We start from the raw sequence: 27,594 nt of genomic DNA on the forward strand, positions 1-27,594 counted from the left end.
TTAGACTCCTATATCTGCCATATGTCATCCTGCACAGAAGAACCAGCACTGTCCAATACCTCAACATGTGTTTCGTGTATAGCTTCATCTGGGGGTCTAGCAGAATGGATCCCTGTGTGCTATTCTTCAAATTTGATGCCCGGTGAAGAAACCTTCACGAGGCAACATCACATCAGTCCAACTCCTGGGGATTGTGATGTGAGCTGGCATTATGTATGGTAGATGTACCCCTCTAGTTTTTAATTACAGGTACACTAACTGCTCAGCATTACATTGATTTGGCTGTGGAACCAGTGGTATGACCATTTCTTTAAAGTGTCCCCGAAGCTACGGTCATTTTCAACATGACAGTGCATCTCAATTTTCTGTGAGCAGTCTGTGTGGCCTAAATGTGATACCATGACCTGGTCTGCAGAGACTCAAAACTTGTCTCCCAAGCACATCTGGAATCTCATAGGTCAGCAATTGCAAAGGAAATAGTGGATCTTGATGACTATAGTGCCAAGTGCATTCAGCGTGGCAGAACATTCCTCACAAAACCATTATTCACCTCAAGGCGAGTAAATTCATGTATTTCTGCTTGTGACGCTCATAATTAATACTGTATACATTGAGATTTTAGGAAAATGTTGTCCCCATTTTGTCATCATTTGTATATCTTTGACATGTATGTCAGTGTTGTAATTTCCATAATTGCATAACTTTTCCTTCTTGGTGTTGCAATTCAATGTTGATCAGTGTAAATTAAATTATAGATTCATGCAAAATGTAATCAAGAAGGTGCCCATACATCTTAGATAGATATTGGTGAAAGACTATTATTACCACTTCCGCATTCTCGATTATGGCTGAGCATGCATGTGTTTTAAAGTGAAAGAGGGGAGTAAGCTGTAAAAAACACTTCTGGAAGCCGCTACTCTCCTAGAAGAAAAATATGATTGGGTGTAAAAATTCAGCATGCCTTATTCTTCATCTCCTGGAACAGACAGGGGGCCCACATTACACATTAGATGGTTGGGTCCCTGAAAAATTGTCAAAAAAGGGACAGTTTTTCTCTACTGGATATTGCGGGGCTTTAAAAGGAATATAGCATCAAAAAATTACCTTTTATTAAAATGAGATTTTTGAATGGAAAGTATTTTTTTTTAAACCTGTTTCAGTAATATTTTTTATTCTCCATATCAGGTTTTTTATAAAACTAATTTTTACACTCAACATTTGTGTTTTTAGACCCTAATTTCTGTTTTGCATTGAAGCATCTAATGAGCAATTAAAAAGAAGAGTGCACTCAAATCCTCTACCTGAAGTAATAGTACGTACCACATGTTTCATAGGCGTCAACAATTCTTTAGAAAGTTCAGCGAAAGCGTTGAAAGCATTGCTCAGAGCTTCTTCTCCATTATCCCGGCAGTTTAATGATAGTTTTTCCAACGTTGCAATATATACCTCTAGGTGCGTGATGTGTTCTAAAAAGGAGAGATATAAAATACTGTAATCACTTCCTGTAGCAGTACAGGCGGAAACAACAGCAAGACATTTACTTTTACCATAAGGGCAGACAAACTATCTCCACACGTAACCCAACCATTATGTGCTGAACAAAGGCGAGATCGTTATAAATAGAGGCAAGATCTTTGTACATAGAGGCTAGATCTTTATACATTGAGGCGAGATCTTTATACATGTCAGAAAGGACAACATGCCGAATGTTACCTTTGTTAGCTTAAGTTGACTTCATGGGCGCCTCAGTCCGACACTGACTGTACTCACATGGTAACAGAGTACAAATAAAACCAGAATAGTTTGATTCTCTCACTTTGGTCCCATACTTGCCCACTTCAGAAATGTTTGTTAGCATGAGTAGCACTCAGATAGATTGGAGAAGATTACAAGATCGGACAACACAAAATTTGTACTCCATTCAAAGCAATTCATTTGAATGCTTCATGCATGATTTTACTAACTTCCATCTCTCAATTTCTGACCACAACCTTCATATACTCTCTTTCGAGAGTCAAAAACTGAACTCCTCGTGTTCTCTCCCTCTACTAACCTACCTTTGCCTGACATTGCCATCTCCGTGTGCGGTTCCACCATTACTCCAAAGCAACATGCCCGCTGCCTTGGGGTCATCCTTGATTCTGACCTTTCATTCACCCCCTACATCCGATCACTGGCTCGCTCTTCTTACCTGCATCTCAAAAACATTTCTAGAATTCGCCCTTTTCTTACTTTTGACTCTGCAAAAACTCTGACTGTTTCACTTATTCATTCTCGTCTGGACTATTGTAACTCTCTACTAATCGGTCTCCCTCTTGCAAAACTCTCCCCGCTCCAATCTGTCCTGAATGCTGCAGCCAGGATCATATTCCTCACCAACCGTTACACCGATGCCTCTACCCTGTGCCAGTCATTACACTGGCTACCCATCCACTCCAGAATCCAGTACAAAACTACTACCCTCATCCACAAAGCACTCCATGGCTCAGCACCACCCTACATCTCCTCCCTGGTATCAGTCTACCACCCTACCCGTGCCCTCCGCTCCGCTAATGACCTCAGGTTAGCATCCTCAATAATCAGAACCTCCCACTCCCGTCTCCAAGACTTTACACGTGCTGCGCCGATTCTTTGGAATGCACTACCTAGGTTAATACGATTAATCCCCAATCCCCACAGTTTTAAGCGTGCCCTAAAAACTCATTTGTTCAGACTGGCCTACCGCCTCAATGCATTAACCTAACGATCCCTGTGTGGCCTATTTATAATAAAAAAAAAAAAAAGGTTCCTCGCATCATGTTCTCATACACTTTATGCAGTATTAGCCCTCTGTGTCTGTACTGCTACATACTTAGGCAGGTAACTGGTTCATGCAGCTTTACATGAACACCTAAGCCTTACACTATAGCTGGTCCGAATAACTAAAGCAATTGTTACCATCCACCTCTCGTGTCTCCCCTTTTCCCCATAGTTTGTAAGCTTGCGAGCAGGGCCCTCACTCCTCCTGGTATCTGTTTTGAACTGTATTTCTGTTATGCTGTAATGTCTATTGTCTGTACAAGTCCCCTCTATAATTTGTAAAGCGCTGCGGAATATGTTGGCGCTATATAAATAAAATTATTATTATTATTATTATTATTTCGAGAACTGTCATCCCGATGACCACACTTCTTTACTGTATCTTTTTCTGGCTCTTCCTCCTCTACTCTTCCCCTTACTATTGGGGTTCTTCAGGGATCCTAAGTCTCTCTCTGAAACTTTACAGTTTGGGTTCACTCATCTCTAATCTTGAAGTTATATTTGACTCAGATCTTTTCTTCACGCCCTACATCAGATCACTGGCTCATTTCACCTGCACCTCAAAATCATTTTTAGACTTTGACTTTGACTTACCTTTGAAACTCTTACGGTGTGTGCGCACGTTGCGGATTTGCTTTTGTAAAATTATGTGCGGATTCTGCCTCTCTTGGCAGAAAAAGAAGTGGAATTCCGCACAGTTTTTATGCGCATTTTCATGCGTCTTTGTAAGCTAAATAAAGATATATTATTTAACAAAAAAAAAAAGGAATTGTGATGTAATTTCCTTGGTCAAACTCTTCTATTTCATTCTCCATTAAAGACAATAATATCATTACATACCACGTTTAAATATAATTTTTACACACACAAATGAATATATATATATATATATATATAAATATATATATATATATATATATATATCCATACACACATGTATACATATACACACATAATATAATTTTCAGAACCAGCAAAGGGAAAGTCGACGGCTCATGTTAATATTCTGGAAGGAACCAATAGCCATAAAGGTTCCCAGGCTATGAATATGAGCTCACAGATGTTTGCTTAGCCTTTACTGGCTAATTTATAGGGGAACCCCAGAAAAAAATTGATATGGGGTCCCCCTAAAAAATAAATCGAACCAGCAAAGGCTAGGCAGACAGCTGCGGACTGATATTAATAGCCTGGGAAGAGGCCATGTATATGGGCACCCCCAAGGCTAAAAACATCAGCTCTCATCCACCCCAGAAATGGCTTGCTCTTCCCACTTGCCCTAATTGCTCCTGCAGATTGAGAGTTCACCAAAGTTCGTGCTATCATTTATGGCACCGCTGCGTGAAGTTTCTCACACAGCGGTGCCGCAAGTGAGAACCAGAGCAGATCAGCTGATGTACTTTGGTGACCTCTCGCGGCGGCTCAGTGATAGACTGTGGGAGGGATTACCTCCTGTCAGTGTATCACCGGAGGTCGGGTAGAGTGGTCACATCTCCCGATGTCACTATTCTACACGTGAGATCATCATGGGACTCTTGTTATTAAATGGACTACGGCGGATAGGGAGTATATGTTGGTTTATTATTTTATTTCTGTTGCAGGAGACGCGGGCATCGAGGATTAGGTGTTTGGTGAGTATGAATGTTTTGTTTTTTTTGTTTTACAATTGAACACAGTCGCCAGATGATGGGACTACCGTTCCATCATCAGCTCATGCTGTCACTGTTATATGTGACAGCGAGACATAGCCGGATAGGAGTAGTAGTCCCATCAGATGATGCCTGGCTACACATAGACACCCGCAGACAGACACATACACAGACACCTGCAGACAGACACACACACAGACATCCGCAGACAGACACCCGTAGAGACGCACACACAGACACCTGCAGACAGACCCCCGCAGACAGACACACACATTCTCCGCTCACACACAGTCTCCACCCACATACTCTTGCTCCTTCCTTTCTGCAGCATTTTTGGCACACAAATCCACAGACCTTTTTACACCTGTGGTTTGGCTGAGTCAAAGTAAGTCAATGGGTGCAGAAAGGCTGCAGATCCGGAAAAAAACATGGCATGCTGCAGAAAATAAAAAGCTGTGAATCAGTGTGGAATTTTCCACAGCATGTGCACACCAATTCTGGATTCCCATTGATTAACATTGCTTGAGCACTCCTTTGTGGATTTGGTGCAATTCCGCGTGGAAAAACTGCTGCAGATCTGCAACAAATCTGCAACGTGTGCACATAGCCTTACTGTTGCTCTTATTCTTCATTCTTGTCTGGACTATTGTTTCTCTCTATGGTCTACCTCTTTCTAAACTCTCCCCTACCCAATCCATCCTGAATTCAGCAGCCAGGATTATATTCCTGTCCAACGGCTACACCGATGCATTATCCATCTTGTTATAGTCATTGAACTGATTGCCCATCTGATACATAATACAATATAAACTTATCACTCTCCCCCACAAAGCTCTCCACAGTTCTGCACCACCCTACATCTCCTCCCCCATCTCTGGCTACCACCGTTCCCATGCTCTACGTTATACATTGACCTAAGACTAACATACTCAACAATCCAAATCTCTCACTTCTTTCAAGCTGCACCAATTCTTTGGAATGTACCACCCCGTACAATTCGATTAATTCCCAGTACCCAGTTTTACGCGGGCCCTAAAAACACATTTCTTTAAACTGGCCCAATACATCACCTTATTTATCTAACTATTCGCTTTTTGTACTTCCAAAATTTTCCTCAGAATCTGATCCCTTGTATCATCTGTTTACAAAACCTTCATCCACTTAATAGCCTTCTGTATCTGTACTGTACAGATACTGGCTGGTGACCGGCTCATGCAGCGTTATTTGAATACTTTATTATATTGATGGCTGGACCATACAATACAAGCACTCTTCACCTTTTTGTGTCTCCCCTATTTCCTTGGAGATTGCAAGCTTGCGAGCAGGGCTCTCACTCCTCTTGGTATCTGTTGAATTATGTGTCACTGTGTAATATTTGATATTATCTGTAAATGCTCCCTCCCTAAAGTGCTGCAGAATTTAACGCTATAGAAATAAAAAGGATTATTATTAACCTCTTTTCAGCCCCAGAAAGTTTATATAAGCAGTAAATATCTGGGTATGACAAAAGCAGCTTAAAGGACTTCTCCGATCTTAAGCTACAAGTCTGCACTCACTTTATGTGACTGCAGACCTGTGAATCCTCACATAGTACGCACTGAGGTCTAGTCGGCACATGACCGCATGTATGCAAATCACATACTTCCTGTCATGCGCCTGCCACTCCCGGGGACAAAGAGTCCTTAGAGCGCGCAGAGCACTCATTGTGCGGATTCACAAGCCTGCAGTCACATAGAAAGTATGTAGACTTGTAGCCAAAGGCCAACAACAAAGGACAACAGCTTTAAACTGAAGAAAGGTTGCGCTTAATGGACTTACCAAATGTCTAGCCAGAACATGCTTTGTGAAGACAGAATTGTGTCATCATTTGAACAATAACTTAACCCCTTCCCGACATGCACTGCTCTGTGGGAGCTGTGTTCTAGCACCGATCGCGGGCATTTAACTCCTCTGATGATGCCGTCAGTAGTGACAGCGACATCGAGGAGAATCGCACAGGGAAGGAGTTCCCTGCAAGCTTCCATTAAGACAACACTAAGCGATCGCGTTGTCCTGGTGGTCTCCATGGAGACCCCCTGGCCGGAAGATGGCAAAGGGGTCCTTTGGGGTCCTGCTGGGAAGGTGGCTTGTGAAAATCCTCAAAGGAAAAAAAGGAAAAATATTTTTCCAATAAATGCATCTATGTATGTAAATAAAAAATAAACAATAAAAGTACACATATTTGGTATCGCATCCGTAACGACCCGCTCTATAAAACTGTCCCACTAATTGACCCCTTCAGTGAACTGTAAGTTAAAAAAAAAAAAAAAAACAGGCAAAAAACAATACTTTATCAGCATACTATCGAACAAAAAGTGCAATAAAACACAATAAAAAAGAGCAATGTAAATTTAAATGGTATCTCTGAAAATGTCATTCGGTCAAGCAAAAAGCAAGCCGCCATACAGCTCCATTAGCAGAAAAATAAAGTAATAGCTCTCAGAATAAAGCAATGCAAAAATAATTATTTTTTCTATAACAGATTTTATTGTGTAAAAGCACCAAGACATAAAAATTATCAATTGGGTATCACTGTAATCATGCTGACCTGAAGAATAAAGCTGCCTTACCAATTTTAGCACAAGCAGAACGGTAATAAAAAAAAACAAAATTCTTGAATTGCTAGTTTTTGTTCATTCTGACAACCAAAAATCGTAATAGAAAGCGATAAAAAAGTCATGTGTCTGAAAATGGAATTAATAAAAACGTCATCTCGTTCCGCAAAAAACAAGCCATAATATGACGGTATCGGCCCAAATATGGAAAAATTATAGCTCTCAAAATGTGGTGATGCAAAAACTAGTTTTCACAATAAAAAGCGTCTTAGTGTGTGACAGCAGCGAAACAGAAAAACCCTATATAAATCTGGTTTCGCTGCAATCGCACCGACCCGAAGAATAAAGTCACCTAGTCACTTATACTGCATGAGGAACCAATAGAGAAATACCCAGATAGTTGTCGGCGCTTCCGTCACAAGATGTTTTATCCTGTAATTCCTAAATAAATGATTCTATTTCATTACCACAAGAATCTTGTGACGAAAGTGCCGACAACTATCTGGGTATTTCTCTGTCTATTGATTGCTTTCACCACGGTTGTCTGAAGCCTCCCGTGAGCCCAGCTGGTCGAGCTGCAGTCCGCCTCCTTGGGATTCCTGTGGGATCCTGTTTATGCCTCAATTCAACGGTTTCTGGTGAGTGCAACTATTATAGTGTGCAATTTAGCCAGGGCCGTATTTGCCACTAGGCACTTGAGGGCACGTGCCTAGGGCGGGGACAATGCGGGGGGGCGGCACCTGAGCAAGGTTTTTTTGTTTTTTTTTAAAGTTCTTGGTCACCTCCCGACCCCCGACCCCTGCCCGCCTGCCTGCCTCCCACCCACCCTTCTTGAAGACGATACTCTCCCTGCTCCAGCGATGCCTGGTCTCAGCGTCTGTAGCATCCCGAGTGAGCGGTCACATGGTACCGCTCATTAAGGTCATGAATATGCGCATATTCATGACCTTAATGAGCGGTACCACATGACCGCTCACTCAGGAAGGTGGTGCTGTGCCGGGAGTCGGGACAGAGCCAGAGGGATGTCGGCGCGGCCGCGCGGTGTGGAACAGGTGAGTATGAGGGACGGGGGATGAAGGAGGACGTAACATGAGCCATGCAAGATGGGAGAAGGAGCGGGGGGGTGGAGAGATGAGCCATGTATACGAGGGGGAATATGAGCCATGCATACAAGAGGTGGGGAGGAATTATGAGCCATGCATACAGGAGGGTGGGATATGAGCCATGCATACAGGGGGGGAATTATGAGCCATGCATACAGGAGGGGGGATATGAGCCATGCATACATGGGGGGAATTATGAGCCATGCATACAGGAGGGGGGATATGAGCCATGCATATAGGGGGGAATTATGAGCCATGCATACAGGAGGGGGGGGATATGAGCCATGCATACAGGTGGGGAATTATAAGCCATGTATACAGGAGGGGGGATATGAGCCATGCATACAGGTGGGGAATTATGAGCCATGCATACAGGAGGGGGTGGGGGTGGAATATGAGCCATGCATACAGGAGGGGGTGGTGGTGGAATATGAGCCATGCATACAGGAGGTGGGGGGGATTATGAGCCATGCATAGAGGAGGGGGGGATTATGAGCCATGCTCACAGGAGGGGGGGGGAATATGAGCCATGCATACAGGAGGTGGGGGGGATTATGAGCCATGCATACAGGAGGGGGGATTTGAGCCATCATACAGGAGGGGGGGAATATGAGCCATGCATACGGGGGGGGGGGGTAATATGAGCCATGCATACAGGAGGAGGGGGGGAATATGAGCCATGCATAAGGGATGGGAGGGAGATGAGCCATGCATACAAGATGGGAGGGGGGCATTATACAGTATTGAGCATCATGTGGGGTCATTATACAGTATGGAGCATCATGTGTGGCCAATGGCCATTATACAGTATTGAGTATCATGTGTGGCCATTATACAGTATGGAGCATCATGTGCGGCCATTATACAGTATGGAGCATCATGTGTGGCCATTATACAGTATAGAGTATCATGTCTGGCCATTATACAGTATGGAGCATCATGTTTGGCCATTATACAGTATGGAGCACTGTGTGTCCATATTTATTTTTGTTTATTATTATTGTATATGAAACCGTGTGATCAGCAGTGCTAAATGGGTGTGGTTGGGACGTGGATATGGGTGTGACTAATTGTGAAATGGGTGTGGTCAGAGGCATGGCCTAAAATTTGCCACGGCGCACTACGTGCACCGCAAACTTTAGACTTCTTTCTCTTCTTCAAAAGTTGGGAGGTATGGTACCACATTTGCCAAATCACGGCAAGTGCCGCAAATCCCATGGGGAATGAATGAGGCCGAACGCAGTGTTGCCGTAAGTGATCCGTTACATGGCAGATGCAGAAAAACTGCCTGATCTGCTGCAAAAGGCTACTTTCACATCAGCGATTCTTGCCAAAGTCTATGCCGATAGTGTCATACTCACCAATGGGGGAGGCAGCACTAAAAGTGCCTAAGGCAGCAGAAACTCTAAATACGGCCCTGAATTTAGCAACAGTTTTTACTACACTTAGATCGTGTGCGGCGTTTGTTCCCCTTTTTTCTCTCCCTATCTCTTAGGGTCAGTTTGATACACTGCATGAGGAACGGCATAAAAAAAATAAAACCAATTCTTCACCTGTTGTTGAATTTTTCGTTGTGCCTCCCATAGATCGCAGTAAAGCTCAGCACACGTTCATCCTTTTCTGTGTAAATCTCTGAAATATGTGATTCAGAAACAACCCCCGACACAAGATTCCCCATAATGAGGCAGATGGAGACACTGTGGATGCCGGCTGACCTGTGATTTTAGGATTGCATAAAAGTGCCGTCGGTCACTGTTTTTTGCACTTCTGAAAAGAAGGACACAGAAGAACAGAAGCCAGACAGAGTCCAGAGTAACTCTGCTGCCTCATTATAGTGAACGGATCCCTCGGTGGTTTCATCTGAATCACGACACTCAGAGATTTAGATGTAAACCCCAAAGTGCACAGCATAGAGCTACGGATAACTGTGATACAAAATGTTATGAAAAATTTTCCCAATATAATAATTCAACTCAATCCCCAAAAAAGCAAGCCCTCACTTCGGTCCATCATCTGTTTACGGAAATACAGGGGGGCTTCCACATTACTGGTAACACAAAGGCTCTGGAAAAGCAAAATGGCTCCTCACCCCCAAAAGAAATTCAGCGAATTCTCTGCTTCTAAATACAAATGCCTCCCTCTCCCTTCTGAGCCCCAGTGTGCCAAACCACATTTAGTGCCCACACGTTTGGCATTTCTGTAGTGATGAGAGCCCACCTAATTTACAGGTGCACGTCTCCAGAAGCATGGGATGGGCATAATGTGCTGGTCACTACTAGTGATGAGTGAATATACTCGTTACTCGAGATTTCCTGAGCACGCTCGGGTGTCCTCCGAGTATTTTTTAGTGCTCGGAGTTTTAGTTTTTATTGCCGCAGCTGAGTATTTTACATCTGTTAGCCAGCATAAGTACATGTGGGGGTGGCATGATTGCTAGGGAATCCCCACATGTACTAACAGATATAAAACTGGCTGGCTAACAGATGTAAAATATTCAGCTGCGGCAATAAAAACTAAAACTCCGAGCACTAAAAAATACTCGGAGGACACCCGAGCGTGCTCGGGAAATCTCGAGTAACGAGTATATTCACTCATCACTAGTAGTGACCAGTACATTCGCTCATCACTAGTCATTACAGCGTACTGGTCACTACAACGGCAGTTTGCATTTTTCATTCAGCAACATCCACTCCTGCCAGTTTCTGGAAAACGCCCATGGAGTCAAAATCATCACTACATCTGTAGATAAATTCCCAAAGCACTATAATTTCCAAAACGGGGTCACTTGAGGGGGGATTCTGCTTTTCCATCACTTAGGGGCTCTTTATATGGAATTCGCAAACTATTCTAGGAAAATCTGTGTACCAGGAGGCAAATAGTGTTCTGTCCCTCCTGAGTCTCTCCGTATAGCTAAGTAGTACTGTACAGCCACATATGGGGTATTGCAACATTCAGCAGAAATTGTGGGACAAAATTTGGTGCTATTTTTACCCGTTTCCCAGTATGAAAATGTAAAAATTGGGGCTAACACACAATCTTGGTGGTAAAATGTAAAGTGAAGTATTTTATCTTCACTGCCCAGTGGTATAAAAGTTTGTGACACACCTTTAGTGTCAATATAATTGCTACACCCTTAGATGAATTCATTGAGAGGTTTAGTTTGTAAAATGGGGTCACTTATGGCGGGTTCTGCTGTGCTGGGACCTCAGTGGTTCTGCCAATGTGACATGGCACCCTCAAACAAGTGCAGCAAAATCTGCACTATAATATGGTGTTTCTTTCCTTCTGAGCTTTGCACTGTGCCTCAAAAGTAGTTTTAGACAACATATGGGGATCGGTAAACTGGGGAGAAGTTGCGCAACAAATTTTGGGGTCCATTTTCTCCTGTTACCCTTGTGAAAATCCAAAATTTGGAGCTAAAATAGATTTTTGTGGCTTTACGTTATAAACTTCTGTGAAGCACCTGTTGGTTCAAGGTGCTCAATATACATGTAGATAAGTTCCGTATGGGGTCTTGTTTCCAAAATGGTGTCACCTGTTGGGGTTTTCCACTGTTTAGGCACATCATGGGCTCTCCAAATGCGACATGGCATCCGCTAATCCATCAAATTTTACATTAAAAAAAATCAAATGGCGCTCCTTCCCTTCCGAGCTCTGCCGTGCACCCAAACAGTAGATTTTTCCCCACATATCGGGTATTGGCATACTCAGGAGAAATTGCACAACAAATTGTATGGAGCAGTTTCTCGTGTTACCTTTGTAAAAGTAAAAAATAAGTTAGGTCTAAAGGAAAATGTATTTGAAAGAAAAGTAAATGTTTATTTTTCCCTTCCACATTTGAAAAATTCCTGTGAAGCACCTGAAGGATTAATAAATTCTTGAATGTGGTTTTGAACGCCTTGAGAGGTGCAGTTTTTAGAATGGTGTCACTCTTGGGTATTTTATCAAAGTCACTTAGTTAGTTCCTAAAACAAATGGTTTTGCAAATTTTGTTGTAAAATTGAGAAATCGCTGGACAACTTTAAACCGTTATAACTTCCTAACAAACAAAAAATTATGTTTCAAAAATTATGCTGATGCAAAGTAGACATGTGGGAAATGTTTTTTATTAACTATTTTGTGTGACGTGACATATCTTTCTGATTTAAGTGCATAAAAAATAAATGTTTAAAAATTGCAAAAGTTTCCACATTTTCGCCAAATTTCCATTTTTTTTTTCCACAAATAAACGCGAGTCATATCTAAGAAATTTTACCACTAACATGAAGTACAATATTGTCACGAGAAAACAGTCTTAGAATCAGTGGGATCCATTGAAGCGTTCCAGAGTTATGAAAGTGGTCAGAATTGTCAGAAAGTGACAGTGACCAGAATTGTAAAAATTGGCCTGGTCAGGAAGGTGAAAACAGACTTCGGGGTGAAGTGGTTGCATTAATGGATTAAAGGGAACCTGTCAGCAGGATTGTGCCCAGTAACCTACAGTGTCAGATTGGTGCTATTATACTGATTACATTGATACCTGGGTTGATGAAATCCTTCTTTTGGTTGCTGTTTAACTTTTATTTTCAGTTTTGAGTTAATGAAATGCGGTGTATATAGAGGTGATCTGATAGCTGCTATTGCCAGGGGGCGCCATCTTGGAGGAGGATTTTTTTTCTTCTCTAGCAAGATGGCACCACGGACACCGGCGAAGTAGCAGTTATCAAATCACCTCTATATACACCGATAGCTGCTACTGTGCTGGTGCTATTTTCAAATGGATTTTTTGTTTATACTATCTGGATAACCTCAAGCACATTTAACCCTTTTACCCCCAAGGGTGGTTTGCACGTTATGGACCGGGCCAATTTTTACAATTCTGACCACTGTCCCTTTATGAGGTTATAACTCTCGAACGCTTCAACAAATCCCGGTGATTCTGACATTGTTTTCTCGAGACATATTGTAATTCATGATAGTGGTAAAATTTATTTGATATTACCTGCGTTTATTTGTGAAAAAAAACTGAAATTTGGCGAAAATTTGAATTTTTATGCAATTAAATCACAGAGATATGTCACACAAAATACTAATAAGTAACATTTCTCACATGTCTACTTTACATCAGCAAAATTTTGGAGCCAAAATTTTTTTTTTGCTAGGGAGTTATAAGGGTTAAAATTTGACCAGCAATTTCTCATTTTTACAACACCATTTTTTTTTTAGGGACCACATCTCATTTGAAGTCATTTTAAGGGGTCTATATGATAGAAAATAACCAAGTGTGACACCATTCTAAAAACTGCACCCCTCAAGGTGCTCAAAACCACATTAAAGAAGTTTATTAACCCTTCAGGTGTTTCACAGGAATTTTTGGAATGTTTAAATAAAAATGAACATTTAACTTTTTTCACAAAAAATTTACTTCAGCTCCAATTTGTTTTATTTTACCAAGGGTAACAGGAGAAAATGGACCCCAAAAGTTGTTGAACAACTTGTCCTGAGTACACCGACACTCCATATGTAGGGGTAAACCACTTTTTGGGCGCATGGCAGAGCTCGGAAGCGAAGGAGCGCCATTTGACTTTTCAATGCAAAATTGACTGGAATTGAGATGGGATGCTATGTTGCGTTTGGAGAGCCCCTGATGTTCCTAAACACTGAAACCCCCCACAAGTGACTCTATTTTGGAAAGTAGACCCCCTAAGGAACTTATCTAGATGTGTGGTGAGCACTTTGACCCACCAGGTGCATCACAGAAGTTTATAATGCAGAGCCGTAAAAATAAAAAATCATATTTTTTCACAAAAATTATCTTTTTGCCCCCAAATATTATTCTCCCAAAGGTAAGAGGAGAAATTGGACCCCAAAAGTTGTTGTACAATTTGTCCTGAGTACGCTAGTACCCCATATGTGGGGATAAACCACTGTTTGGGCGCTTGGCAGAGCTCGGAAGGGAAGGAGCGCCATTTGACTTTTCAATGCAAAATTGACTGGAATTGAGATGGGACGCCATGTTGCGTTTGGAGAGTCATTGATGTGCCTAAACATTGAAACCCCCCACAAGTGATCCCATATTGGAAACTAGACCCCCCATGGAACTTATCTAGATGTGTTGTGAGAACTTTGGACCCCCAAGTATTTCACTACAGTTTATAACGAAGAGCCATGAAACTAAAAAATCCTTTTTTTTTTCCACAAAAATTATTTTTTAGCCCCAGTTTTGTATTTTTAATAGAATAACAGTTGAAATTGAACCCCAAAAGTTGTTGTCCAATTTGTCCTGAGTATGCGGATACCCAATATGTGGGGGGAACCACCGTTTGGGCGCACGGCAGAGCTCGGAAGGGAAGGAGCGCCATTTGGAATGCAGACTTTGATAGAATGGTCTGCAGGCGTTATGTTGCGTTTGCAGAGCCCCTGATGTACCTAAACAGTAAAAAAACCCACAAGTGACCCCATTTTGGAAACTAGACCCCCCATGGAACTTATCTAGATGTGTGGTGAGAGCTTTGAATGCCCACGTGCTTCACATAAGTTTATAATGCAGAGTCATGAAAATAAAAAATATTTTTTCTCCACAAAAAAGATTTTTTAGCCCCCAAGTTTTTATTTTCACAAGGGTAACAGGAGAAATTGGACCCCAAAAGTTGCTGTCCAATGTGTCCTGAGTACGCTGATATTCCATATGTTGGGGTAAACCCCTGTTTGGGTGCACGGGAGAGCGCGGAAGGGAAGGAGCAACGTTTTGCTTTTTCAATGCAGAATTGGCTGGAATTAAGATCGCACGCCATGTCATGTTTGGAGAGCCCCTGATGTGCCGAAACAGTGGAAACCCCCCAATTAGAACTGAAACCCTAATCCAAACACACCCTTAACCCTAATCTCAACGGTAACCCTAACCACACCTCTAACCCTGACACACCCCTAACCCTAATCCCAACCCTATTCCCAACCGTAAATGTAATCCAAACCCTAACTTTAGCCCCAACCCTAACTGTAGCCTTAACCCTAGCCCCAAGCCTAACCCTAGCCCTAACCCTAATGGGAAAATGTAAATAAATACATTTTTTTAATTTTTTAATTTTTCCCTAACTAAGGGGGTGATGAAGGGGGGTTTGATTTACTATTTATAGCGGGTTTTCTAGCGGATGTTTATGATTGGCAGTCGTCACACACTAAAAAACGCTTTTTATTGCAAAAAATATTTTTTGCGTTGACACTTTTTGAGAGCTATAATTTGTCCATATTTTGCTCCACAGAGTAATGTGAGGTCTTGTTTTTTGCGGGACGAGTTGACGTTTTTATTGGTAACATTTTCGGGCACATGACATTTTTTGATCGCTTTTTATTCCGATTTTTGTGGGGCAGAATGACCAAAAACCAGCTATTCATGAATTTCTTTTGGGGGGGGGGGGGCGTTTATACCGTTCCACGTTTGGTAAAATGAATAAAGCAGTTTTATTCTTTGGGTCAGTACGATTACAGCGATACCTCATTTATTTATTTTTTATGTTTTGGTGCTTTTATACGATAAAAACTATTTTATAGAAAAAATAATTATTTTTGCATCGCTTTATTCTGAGAACTATTTTTTTATTTTTCACTGATGATGCTGTACGACGGCTCGTTTTTTGCGGGACAAGATGATGTTTTCAGCGGTACCATGGTTATTTATACGAGTCTTTTTGATCACGTGTTATTCCAGTTTTTGTTCGGCAGTATGATAATAAAGCGTTGTTTTTTGCCTCTTTTTCTTTTTTTTTTTTTACGGTGTTCACTGAAGGGGTTAACTAGTGGAACAGTTTTTATTGGTCGGGTCATCACAGACGCGGCGATACTAAATATGTGTACTTTTATTTTTTTTTTATTATTTAGATAAAAGAATGTATTTATTGGAACAATATTTTTTTTTTATTATTATTTATTTAAGATTTTTTTTTTTCACATGTAATTTTTTTTTTTTACTTTGCCCCAGGGGGGGACATCACAGTAAAGTGACAGATCGCTGATCTGACACTTTGCTGTGCACTGTGTCAGATCAGCGATCTGACATGCACATAAGGGAGGCTTCCCGGCGCCTGCTCTGAGCAGGCTCTGTGAAGCCACCTCCATGCAGGACCCGGATGCAGCCCCGCGGCCATTTTGGATCCGGAGACTGCAGGGAGGAGACGCTCGGTACAAGGTGAGCACACCGCCTTGTACCGATCGTCTCAGGGAAGCACGCAGGGAGCCCCCTCCCCGCGTGATGCTTCCCTATACCGCCAGAACACTGCGATCATGTTTGATCGCAGTGTGCCGGGGGTTAATGTGCCGGAGGCAGTCCGTGGCCGCTCCTGGCATATAGTGCCGGATGTCAGCTGCGATAGCCGATCGCGTATGACATACTATTCCGTCCTTGGGAAATAGGGCCCACCCCACATGGACGGAATAGTATGTCATATGGCAGAAAGGGGTTAATATTACCACAGTAAACATGCGATTATGCTGCAGCGAAGGTGCCACGGCCGGCACCTGCTTGCAGAAGGTTTTGTTTTTTTTAAGTATGTACATATAACATTCATTATGTCTTCATTATGAATACCTAATCAGAGCACCACAAGAAGACCCCCCACAGGCCGCCCTGAAGCACGAGCATATCATTAACTCAAAACTGAAAATAAAGATAAAACAACCACAGGACGGATTTCATCAACCAAGGTATCATTGTAATCAGTATAACAGCGCCGACCTGACACATTGTGTAGGTTACTGTGTACAATCCTGCTGACAGGTTCCCTTTAAACAATTTATTTTACAACTTTCATCACAGCAGATTGTTATATTGCAGGAAGAAAACTAATAATGTCACTGACTTATTTTATAAAGTTATTGTTTCTGTTGACTACTAAACATTTTCACTGAAAAAGAGTTGCCATGTTGAATACTGCCTCTAAAAACTAAAACATACAACTAAATGAATACAAAAATAGTATATTAAAACCTGCAGTAATAGCACAAGCTACTTCCCAGGAGTTGGAGAAAATGTGTTAAATAATGTTCTCTTAATTATCTGTTAACTAAAATTATTGACCCAAGTTTCCTTTTCTAACAAGCTTCCTTGCCTGAAACAAACCATGTGAAAGAACAGAGTAAATAACAGTCATATCCCTAGATGCCTATACATGCTCGACAACCAGATGGTGGGACTAATGCAAATTTATGGAACATGATGGAGATCTCATGTACGTTTAGCAGCTTGATAAGTTTTTTGATTAATAGTCTAACACCTCAGGTGTGACAATGGAGACGTGTTCACAATTAATTCCAGTTCAGCACATACAGTGGGGAAAATAAGTATTTGATACACTGCAGATTTTGCACATTTTTCCATCTACAAACAATGGAGAGGTCTGTAATTTTTATCGTAAGGTACACTTCAACTGTGAGAGACAGAATCTAAAACTAAATAACTGAAAATCACATTGTGTGATTTTTATATAATTAGCATTTTATTGAATGAAATAAGTCCCCTTATTAGACACAATAGAAAAACAGAACTTAATATTTGGTACAGAAACCTTTGTTTGCAATTACAGAGGTCAGACGTTTCCTGTAGCTCGTGACTAAGTTTGCACACACTGCAGCAAGGGATTTTGACCCACTCCTCCATACAGAGGAGGTTATTTGCCAAAATCTCGCAATACATGACCTCATCCATCCTCCCTTCTATACAATGCAGTATTGTCCCCTTTGCAGAAAAGCACCTCCAAAGTATAAGGTTTCATCCACCATTCTTCATGGATGAGACGGTGTTCTAAGGGTTGTACTCATCCTTCTTCTTCCTCCAAACACAGCGAGTGGAGTCGATACCAAAAAATTCTATTTTGGTCTCATCTGACCACATGACCTTCTCCCATGCATCCTTTGGCTCATCCAGATGGTCACTGGTGAACTTCAAACTGGCCAGGACGTGCTGGCGTGAGCAGGGGGACCTTGCGTGATCTGCAGGATTTTAATCCATGACTGCGTATTGTGTTACTAACAGTAATGTTTGAGACTGTTGTCCGAGCTCTCTTCAGGTCATTGACCAGGTCCTCCCGTGTAGTTCTGGGCCGATTTCTGACCTTTCTCAGAATCATCCTTACTCTACGAGGTGACACCTTGCATGGAGCCCCAGACGGAGGAAGATTGACAGTCATCTTGTGTTTCTTCCATTTTCTAATAATTGTGCCAACAGTTGTTGCCTTCTCACCAAGCTGCTTTCCTATTGTCCTCTAGTCCATCCCAGCCTTGTGCAGGTCTACAATTTTGTCCCTGGTGTCCTTCAGACAGCTCTTTGGTCTTGGCCATGGTGGAGAGGTTGGTTGATTGTGTGGACAGTTTTCTATTATACAGGTAACAAGTTCAACCAGATGCAATTAATACAAATAACAAGTGCTGAGTAGAAGGGATTCTTAGGGCTCCTTCTCACTTGCGAGAAATACGTGCGAGTCTCGCATGTTAAAACCCTCTTCTGGCGCCAGCACTTGGGAGCGGAGCGTGCAGCTCCATGTATTGCTAGGCAGCCGCATGCTTTGCTCTGGAGTGCCGGCGCCAGAGCTTGGTTTTAATCTGCGAGACTCGGACGTATGTCTCGCAAGTGAAAAGGAACACTTAATGGAAAAATAGGTCTGTAAGAGCCAGAATTCTTGCTGGTTGGTAGATGATCAAATACTTATTTCATGCAATAAAATTAATGACCCAATGTGATTTTCTGGGTTTTTATTTTTCGATTCTGTCTCTCACAGTTGGAGTGTACCAACGATAAAAATTATGGAATTGATGACATATCGTAAAGTGTGGGCCATCAATATAAAAGTCCTGGACTTTTTTCTTCCGCTATGGGGCTAAGCATTTCATCGGCGGGTAGTTGGTCATGTGGCCAGTATAAAAAAAACTCTTTAATGTTTGAAGTACAAAGCAGATCATTCTCCATCTTTTAATACCAAGGTAGAGTTGAGGCATAATAAATCAAGAGTGCCTGACTAATGACGTGTGTCGGGGACTGGAGTAAAATTTCTTTAGCAGTGAATGCCATAGATTATCATGAACAAGACGAACTGTGGCATCACACCCATGCCATAATCCATGTCAGCTCTCCAATGTTGGCAGAGCTGAGAGAAACTTGCATAAAAAAACAGCAGAAGTCACTCCAAGTTTTGGCAAAATTTTGCGGCAATTGATGCCCAAATCCTAGCAAAATTGCTTTGATGAATTGGGGCTAATGAGTCCAAAGACACAGCCAAGATAATAAATATCAAATGGTTCTGCAACAGATAATATTTCTTCTGTAACCTCAGCATCGTCAAAACTTTCTGGGATTCTCTACAGTAACAGCAGAATTTCTCCAAAATGCTTGGAACAACTGACTGACCAGAATCATTCCAAAACGTCCCAACACTTTATGATGCAAAGCTTGTGTCCACTGCTTATGGCACGATAGTCCCTGCTACCTTGTATATACAGTACTGGCACAAAAGTCTGCTTAATGATTATGCAAATTAATCCAAGTCGTTCTGGGAGACATTATCTCGATAAGTAAATCATTGAGGATTGGGATTAATGCCTTAAATCATGACCAATAAATAAAGCTTATTAAGGGAAAAGATTGCTGAGCGGCTACAGTTCATTATCTCTTGAAGTTTATGATTAACATACTTTTGATTGGGTTTGTAAAACTGCTGTGTGCTTGGATAACACTTCTACGGGAATGAGCATGATATATATATATATATGCTCCTCAATGACTGAGTAAATGGAGTCATTGACGCTGTGAGAAATCTTCAAAATTGGGGTCCAGAGACTTGTATCAGTGTTCCCGTATACCTACTCAGTCGTCTTAACTTGTGATGAGCGAATACTGTATACTCGTTACTCGAGATTTCTCGAGCATGCTCGGGAGTCCTCCGAGTAAAGTTTTTATTGCTGCAGCTGAATGATTTACATCTGTTAGCCAGCATAAGTACATGTGGGGGTTGCCTGGTTGTTAGGGAATCCCCACATGTACTTATGCTGGCTAACAGAACCCAATAGTTCATCATAATAACAAGCCTACAACCTGCAGTAACCACCGATCGATCAAACCGCTGCATGACCAGCTCTACCCTCACCTATTGTATCCTCACCCATCCCTTGTAGATTGTGAGCCCTTGCGGGCAGGGTCCTCTCTTCTTATGTACCAGTCATGACTTGTATTGATTGATTAAGATTATTGTACTTGTTTTTATTATGTACACCCCTCCTCACATGTAAAGCGCCATGGAATAAATGGCGCTATAATAATAATAATAATCTACAAACTAAATTCGGCCAGACTATGTGGTCACTGAGATTCTGTCTAAAGAGCCACACTGTAATGGAAACTACATTATTGGGATTGTGCACTCTCCATTCTGAAGCGACTTCCTTACGTTCTCTATTCTTGCACAATCCTTTCAAATACTGAATTTATGGAAAACACAGTGTACGTGCACACGATGACATTCTCAAGTGGATCCGAATTGCCTAATAAAAAAAAGGAAAAAAAAACTAAAAATGCCAAAAGATTTAACATAAGCACAGCAATGTCGAAACCACTTGCTGTGCACAAATTCCATCTTTTTTAGCTTATTTCAACCTTTCTAGGTTTCGAAAGCCATAAAGCAGATAAAAGAAGGGACCTGACCGATCTTTAGATGGCTTCCTGCCTCATTAGCTAGAAAAAAGAAAATCCACCATCATCGAAGCTGCCGCAAAAGTGATGTCAAAGAAAACGCTGTCGTTTTCCTGAAGGCGTCTTCTACTTCAAATACTCAGCAGTTCTCAAGTTTAGTCCAGAAAAATAAAAAAAAAAACAGCGTATGCATGAGCTTTCCGAATTATCATAGTATTTACTGATACAGTTAAACCAGCTTCATGCTTCTTATTTGCAGAAAAACGCTGCGTAGCCTTAGGATCATAGATATATGGTCCATAATGCGGATTGTTCGTATGCCACATTTATTTTGGGGATATATCAATGTGCAGCAAATGACCCTTTCCATTTAAATGATATAATAGCCATTTTTTCATAGTATTACTATTTCTTCTTTATCGATCGTCAACGTGTTGTAGAAAATATGCAGCACATCAGTCCATATTACGCACACACATACACACTGGGTCATTTTCACAGTAAGCCAATTACCCAAAGCATCTTTTATGGATTTTTACATTCAATCCGAATTCCTAAAGCAAAGTATTGCCCGGGACCCCAGCTCTGCAAGGCAGCAATGCTCGTCTGAGACCCCTAAAAATGATTATGCAGAAGGAGAAGATACGAGTATTCCTGGTTGCCAAATGTAGGAACAAGAAATGCTCCCAAATTCTAGAAGCGCAGCACTCGTACTTTCCTGAGACCATGTAGAATATTACAGCAGGCTATTCTGTCTCGGGATTAACCCCATTTTCCTTACTAGCACGTGGTAGAGGCAGTAACTTCTCTAGTAGGAGCAATGCGGACCATGTGCCACGCATGCCACGCACTGTCCAAGGTGCTGAAAGCAGATTAGCACCATTACAAGCTTGGGATGCCAATATGTTGAGGTTTGCTTTTTTTTTAAATAAGTTAATAAATGGATACAGATGGCACTTACTCATGAGAGCCTGAAACATAATGATCTGGAATCTGTTTTGCAGCCCCAGTGGCAGATGTTACTTTTTTGTGGCATTGCTGCTGAAATATATCAGAATGCAAATAAATAAGGGTGGACATAATATGTTGTGTATTCTGAGGGAGTTATATCTACTGGGATAAAAAACAGACTCAGCTGGAGTGATGGCACATTTACAGTGTAATACGTACATACATGGGATAGATTGTGTTAATGCCTATGTATACAGATTACAAAAAGGAGCATTTAAAGGGAATCCGTCACCAGGATTTTGCTACCTCATCTAAGCGCAGCATGATATAGGGACAGACACCGTGATTCTAGTAATGTATCACTTACTGGGCTGCTAGCTACAATTGTGATAAAATATCTGCTTTATCTGCTTCAGATCTAGCAGTTCTCTGAATGCTGAGCTCTGTATAACCCCACCCACATGACTGATTGGCTGCTTTCTGCCTATGCACAGTGTAGACAGATTTCAATAAGCGGTGAGCCAGGGTTATATAGAGTTCATGAATATGAAGGACTACATGACTAGAGGTTTACTCATCTTCTAATGATAATCTCCTGCTGATAAACACTAAACAGAGAAGTGATAGATCACTGGAATCAGGGTCTCGGTCTCTACATTATGCTGCTCCTAGATTAGATGCTAATATCCTGGTGACAGATTCTCTTTAACATTCAGTAACCAATTAAAACATAAAAGGCATAATGGATAGTCCGGTATAATGAAAACATGAGTTACACTGATAAATGAAGAATAGACAGACTCGATAATGTACTCCGTACATCTTCAGAGATTTCATCCACGAAAAAGAAAAAACTCCACCAAAATCTTGCACTTGCTATTAGAGGTTTCCTGGTTGTATCGATTTCTGGAAAAAATGCTGCAACTGCTATGACAATTTTTGCAGAAGGGTTAAGTGGGAGACAGTAAGACTTTAATTTCATTCAGAAATCTGAAAAATCAGAGTTACGACTGTTGCAGAGCTGCAATTCCAATTGTTTTCAACATAGCACACACATAGATATATACACACATACTTATATACATATAGCATATGTACACACACATATGTATATATACAGATCGCATGTACACACCCGTATGCTCAGAGCACGCACGCGAACACGCACACACACATACTGTGGAGGAATTAAGCCCTGTTCAGTTTTTCCCACAGGGTACAGGACCTTTAGTAACATGATGTCACCAAAGGTCCTGCTGCACTGACACATAGCCACTCCAGTTACCAATGTATTGGTGAGGGCCTGTATTCTTAGTAATGCTTTTAGGGTAGACCTTGTGATACAGCACAAACCACTGTGTTCTAACATTATTTTTCTGCAGTGAAAATCCTTTGTAATTAGAGAATTATGTCGGTACAATTTCGAACCATGGTAAACAGTAGGCATGGCATTAACAATCTGTGCAGAATAGGATGCTATGGATTAAATATGACATTAACTGGCAATTTTGCTTGCAAAATCATTGGGGAAGTGCTCTGAATGTTCTTACTACAACATTTCATATGTAAAATAGGGGAACAAACTATGCTATCTTCCTGCTGACAACCACTGATCTTGACCTTGGTGATAAGATGATTGCTGGACAGTGAGTGGAACATGCTACGGCTTGGTAATGGGGTTAGTAATATGTGTGTGACTTCTTAAATCTCACCCTGAAATGTTTTAAATAGTGTTGTGAAAATAGAATATATAAATATATACATTTACATATATACTCGCACATATCCCAAAGGTAACTCTTCATGTGTCTTCGGAAAATAAGCTTTGTAAACCCACCACCCTCTCAGGACTATTTCATTCAATTACAAAAAAATGTCACACCTTGAACAGGCATTTACAAGTCTCTTAGGAATAGGTCACTAAATCATATTTCACAGGAAATCCTTCGATGAACCCAGCTGCAAATTGCAATTTTGACTTTCTTCATATATATTTCACAGAGAAGAACCAACTGCGCATTTATGTGCATTCCTCTCTAATATGTCCAGGATCTGTCCCAATTGAGAATTGAGGGCTTTAAATTGTCATCCGCTCTTTAGGTGGGTAATTCCACTTCGTCAGCATTCTACTGGGACAATATGTGTTGGAACATCCTTTCCTTCACTTCCTAGCATACATTGCTCCTGCCACTGTCCAATATCTCTCTTGCCCAGAACTGAAAGCCTGCCTATTTGCTATGTCAGTGTGAAGCTTGACAATAAGAGAACAGGAGAAGAGAGACAAATGCACAACCAAATGGAATATGATCATGCTGCCCAAGTTCAGTAAGTATTTAAAGAGAATCTGTCAGTAGGATCAATCCTCCTAAGCTGTCTATATGTGCATATACTGTAGGTCATGGGAAGCTGATTTAAAGTGTTTTACATATGTAAATGAGCTGTTCAGAACTATGGGTGGGGAAACTGATCTGCATGAGAATCTGCCTCCAGAGATTATTTTAAATGAAGGGGGCGTTTCCAGCGTGAGACATGTAATAAACACAGAACGGTAAAAATCAACTTTGTCTCATAGCAAACACATTAGCAGCAGCAGCTTTCACAGCTCTGCTGTACTGGAACAATATTGCAACAATGACTGCAGATGTGTCAGTTATAATGGTACACAGCTCTGCATTGAGACCAGGAGAGCAGAGACCTACATATCACACAGGTAATACTGGTACCTAAATGTCTCACACTGGTAACTATCCCTTTTATTAAAAATAAGCTCTGGAAGCAGACTCATGCAGATTAGTGTCTTTTCCATAATACTGAACAGCTGATTTACATATAAGAAAAACCTGAATATCTCTGGAATAAAACATCTTTCACAGATATCATTGTCTCACTTCATTCAGCTCCCTATGGGCATGTAGGTCATATTGACGGCTTAAAATGGTTCATTCTACTTAGAGATTCCCTTTAAAGGTAACACATCAATTTCTGATTCTGTCTGTTCGGCATGGTTTTATTATGCAGACCATCCCCATCTCAGAAAGGGATTGCACACTACTAGGACATGGAATCACTTCCAGCTTAGTGGTGGTCTGACTGCCAGGACCTTGAATGCTCCTGAAAACAGTAGTGCTCCAGTCCCTGCACATTTTTATTGCCTGTACAGTAGCAATCTCAGGGCTGGATGTCAGTCTATGCTAGTGGAGTGAAATACATGCAATTGTAAGGAGATGGACATAATGCCCACGTCCCCCCTTGCAGAAACAAGTATATTGTTGTAATGTAGAATGTGAATTGTGCTATGTGTTAGTAATATTGATAATGTGCGCTACTTGTCAATAGGGAAAGTAAGAGTTAAAGTTTGGGACCAGCCCAAAGTGGGAGGGACTAGACTGAAGGGAAAGGAACGGTTTCCTGTTATGAAGTCAGATAGGGCCCAGAGTGCATAAAGAAAGGACCCAAGGTCCAATGTGAGCAGTTCCGCTGTCTTTGGTGTCCCTAACGGAAGAGGAGACTGAGAGAACGAATAGAGTGAGAACGTGAAGGAAGAGGAAAAGTGACTGAGAAATGGAGTGATTTACCGGAGAAGGATCCTCTGAGAGGACACCTATCAGTAAGGCCCAGAGTTTATTACTGCTGAAGGTAACAACCCTAGATAGGACTGAGTACACGCGATGAATAGAGTGCCCCGGACGGGAGTTCCGTTCCGGGTTGAGTACAGGAATCTTACTACACAGAACTGTTGTGTTGTGCTGGGTTGTGGTAAAGTAGTGAGAAACAGTGGAAATAGAGGACAAGTAGAGACAGTAAAGAGGAAGGAATTGAAACTGTGTGGAAAGTGGTCCAATTTGAGAAAGAAACGTTCAGGAGATTGTATACCCGCCATCTTCTGTATATATTCCCTAACCAGTAGCCGTTCAGTAACAATGTTATTTTTGAATGGGGGTCTCCCTCATTAAACTGTAAAACATCTGGTCCTGGCAAACAGGCTTCATCCGTTACATGCGGACTGCACGGGTGTAGTGCCCTCACAACGCCAGTCCACACACCCAGCCAGAACCTCAACCTTCATGGGGTGCAAGAGACCAGTACCTCGCCCACGGCTACCGCCCCGCTCCAAATTGCACAATGTCATGACCAATTTAGTCAAATGCTGCCTGCTGCAATAAACACGCCATCCTTAATTCTGTTGTTATGTTATCACATACATAATTGGCAGGGCAAAAAAAACAAAAATACCTCAACATTTCTAGGGTATGCATGTGGATCAATAAGTTTGTGTTAAAATGGCTTCACCACCTGCTTTATCTGCAATACGAGACCAGGAAACTCTGTTTCCAGCATGTAGTAGAGGACGCTAAAAAAGGAAAATCCCTTGTGCTCTGTGCTAGATTTCATATTTTCAAGACTAATCAGGATTATCTAGAGCAATTCATGCACATCTGGCGCTAACAAACATATGATTTCAGGCTGAAATGATAATTAAAGGCCTGTTCAGATTATCAATGGAAAGCAGTCAGTGACTGACATGTATCTGGGATTACACCGACAGGACCGACGTCTGCACAGTTAGGCAAGGCAACAAGCTGCTGGCTCTGAAATGACCTAAAAAACCGCATAGTGCACTCCTGGGGGTGCTGTATGTTATAATTTATATCTTGGCATGTGCCATCCCATCTCCTCACCCTCCCTGTGCCCATACAGTCACTGCTAACATTGAAAAAAAAAAGAAAGCAGGCACAGGAAAGCGGCTCAGCAGGGTACATCTGGAAGCTCCGGAGTGTAAATCTTGTCTAACAAGATATGAAAGGATATCAGGAAAACCATATCTCTCCCGCCAACTGCGGATGAATGGAAAGAGACAGGATATTGTATTCCTCCGCAACAAAGCGCGGTTCAGTTTGTGAGAATGCCAGATATGTGAGGCTCAGTTCATGATCAATGTCATACACAGCTAGAAGGGAACCAAAGAAAACTTTTTTTTTCATATATACATAGTGTATCCGAAAAATGCCTTAACCTAAAAACACATTATATAACAGCTGTGCAGCCACGTATTGATGCCACTAAATTGCCATATTTCAGGCCACAAAGGCGTTTCTCTAACATGTAGTCAAACCTAATAGGACATGAATGTCGGAGTTGGGGGGGCTGGAAAGGTTGGCTCCCACTCTGACCGTTCATGTTTAGGGCTTAGGTTTATTAGGAGAAACCTGGGAGTTGTCAGTCAAAGGTTGATGAGCTTTTCCCACAATGCTCCCTGTCAGTAAAAGGTTGATGAGCTTTTCCCACAATGCTCCCTGTCAGTAAAAGGTTGATGAGCTTTTCCCACAATGCTCCCAGTTCAAGGCCTATGGGATTTTCCATAAAAAGAAATATATTAACTATGTTATGCATTAAAGGGAACTTGTCATGTCCCGAAACACTATGAACCTGTAGATATAGGGTTATTACGCCGGTTAATAGTGTTAGAATGCTGTCTGGCCGCCGCACTGAAAGTGCAACTACTGGGAGAAAATGTTTTTTATTCCTCCCGAGAAAAGCTGGCATTCAGTCACAGAGGCGTGCCTAGTGTGCCTGAAGTCACCGCTCAGCGAGTGGCAACTGTGAGCAAGTCCTGGCACCTTGATTGAGAGCACATTCTGCTGCGCATCTCTGCAGAGCTAGCTGTCAATCAAAGTTCCAGAAAATGCTTTCAGCTGTCGCTCACAATACTGTGACAGGTGGCTCACGCGAAGAATAAAGTTAATCTTCTCCTGGTAGCCATGCTTTCATAAAGGCAGCTGGACAGCATCAAAACGCTATTAATCTGCAGATTAACCCCATATCTGCAGGTAATAGCTTTAGGTTCAGTT

At 41.7% G+C, this 27,594-nt stretch overlaps 1 protein-coding gene across 2 annotated transcripts in view; it reads right to left on the minus strand.

The window, feature by feature from the left end:
• Window positions 1-27,594, minus strand: part of LOC138664936 (arf-GAP with SH3 domain, ANK repeat and PH domain-containing protein 1-like) — a 288,656-nt gene that overhangs the window by 80,247 nt on the left and 180,815 nt on the right. For both annotated transcript variants that reach the window (XM_069751989.1, XM_069751988.1), the window contains exon 3: window positions 1,321-1,466. In XM_069751989.1, the coding sequence (XP_069608090.1) occupies window positions 1,321-1,466 (146 nt within the window). The remainder of the gene's footprint in view (window positions 1-1,320; window positions 1,467-27,594) is intronic.

The sequence above is a fragment of the Ranitomeya imitator genome, chromosome 2 (genome assembly GCF_032444005.1).
Source record: "Ranitomeya imitator isolate aRanImi1 chromosome 2, aRanImi1.pri, whole genome shotgun sequence".
In the NCBI taxonomy this organism is placed as follows: Eukaryota; Metazoa; Chordata; class Amphibia; order Anura; family Dendrobatidae; genus Ranitomeya; species Ranitomeya imitator.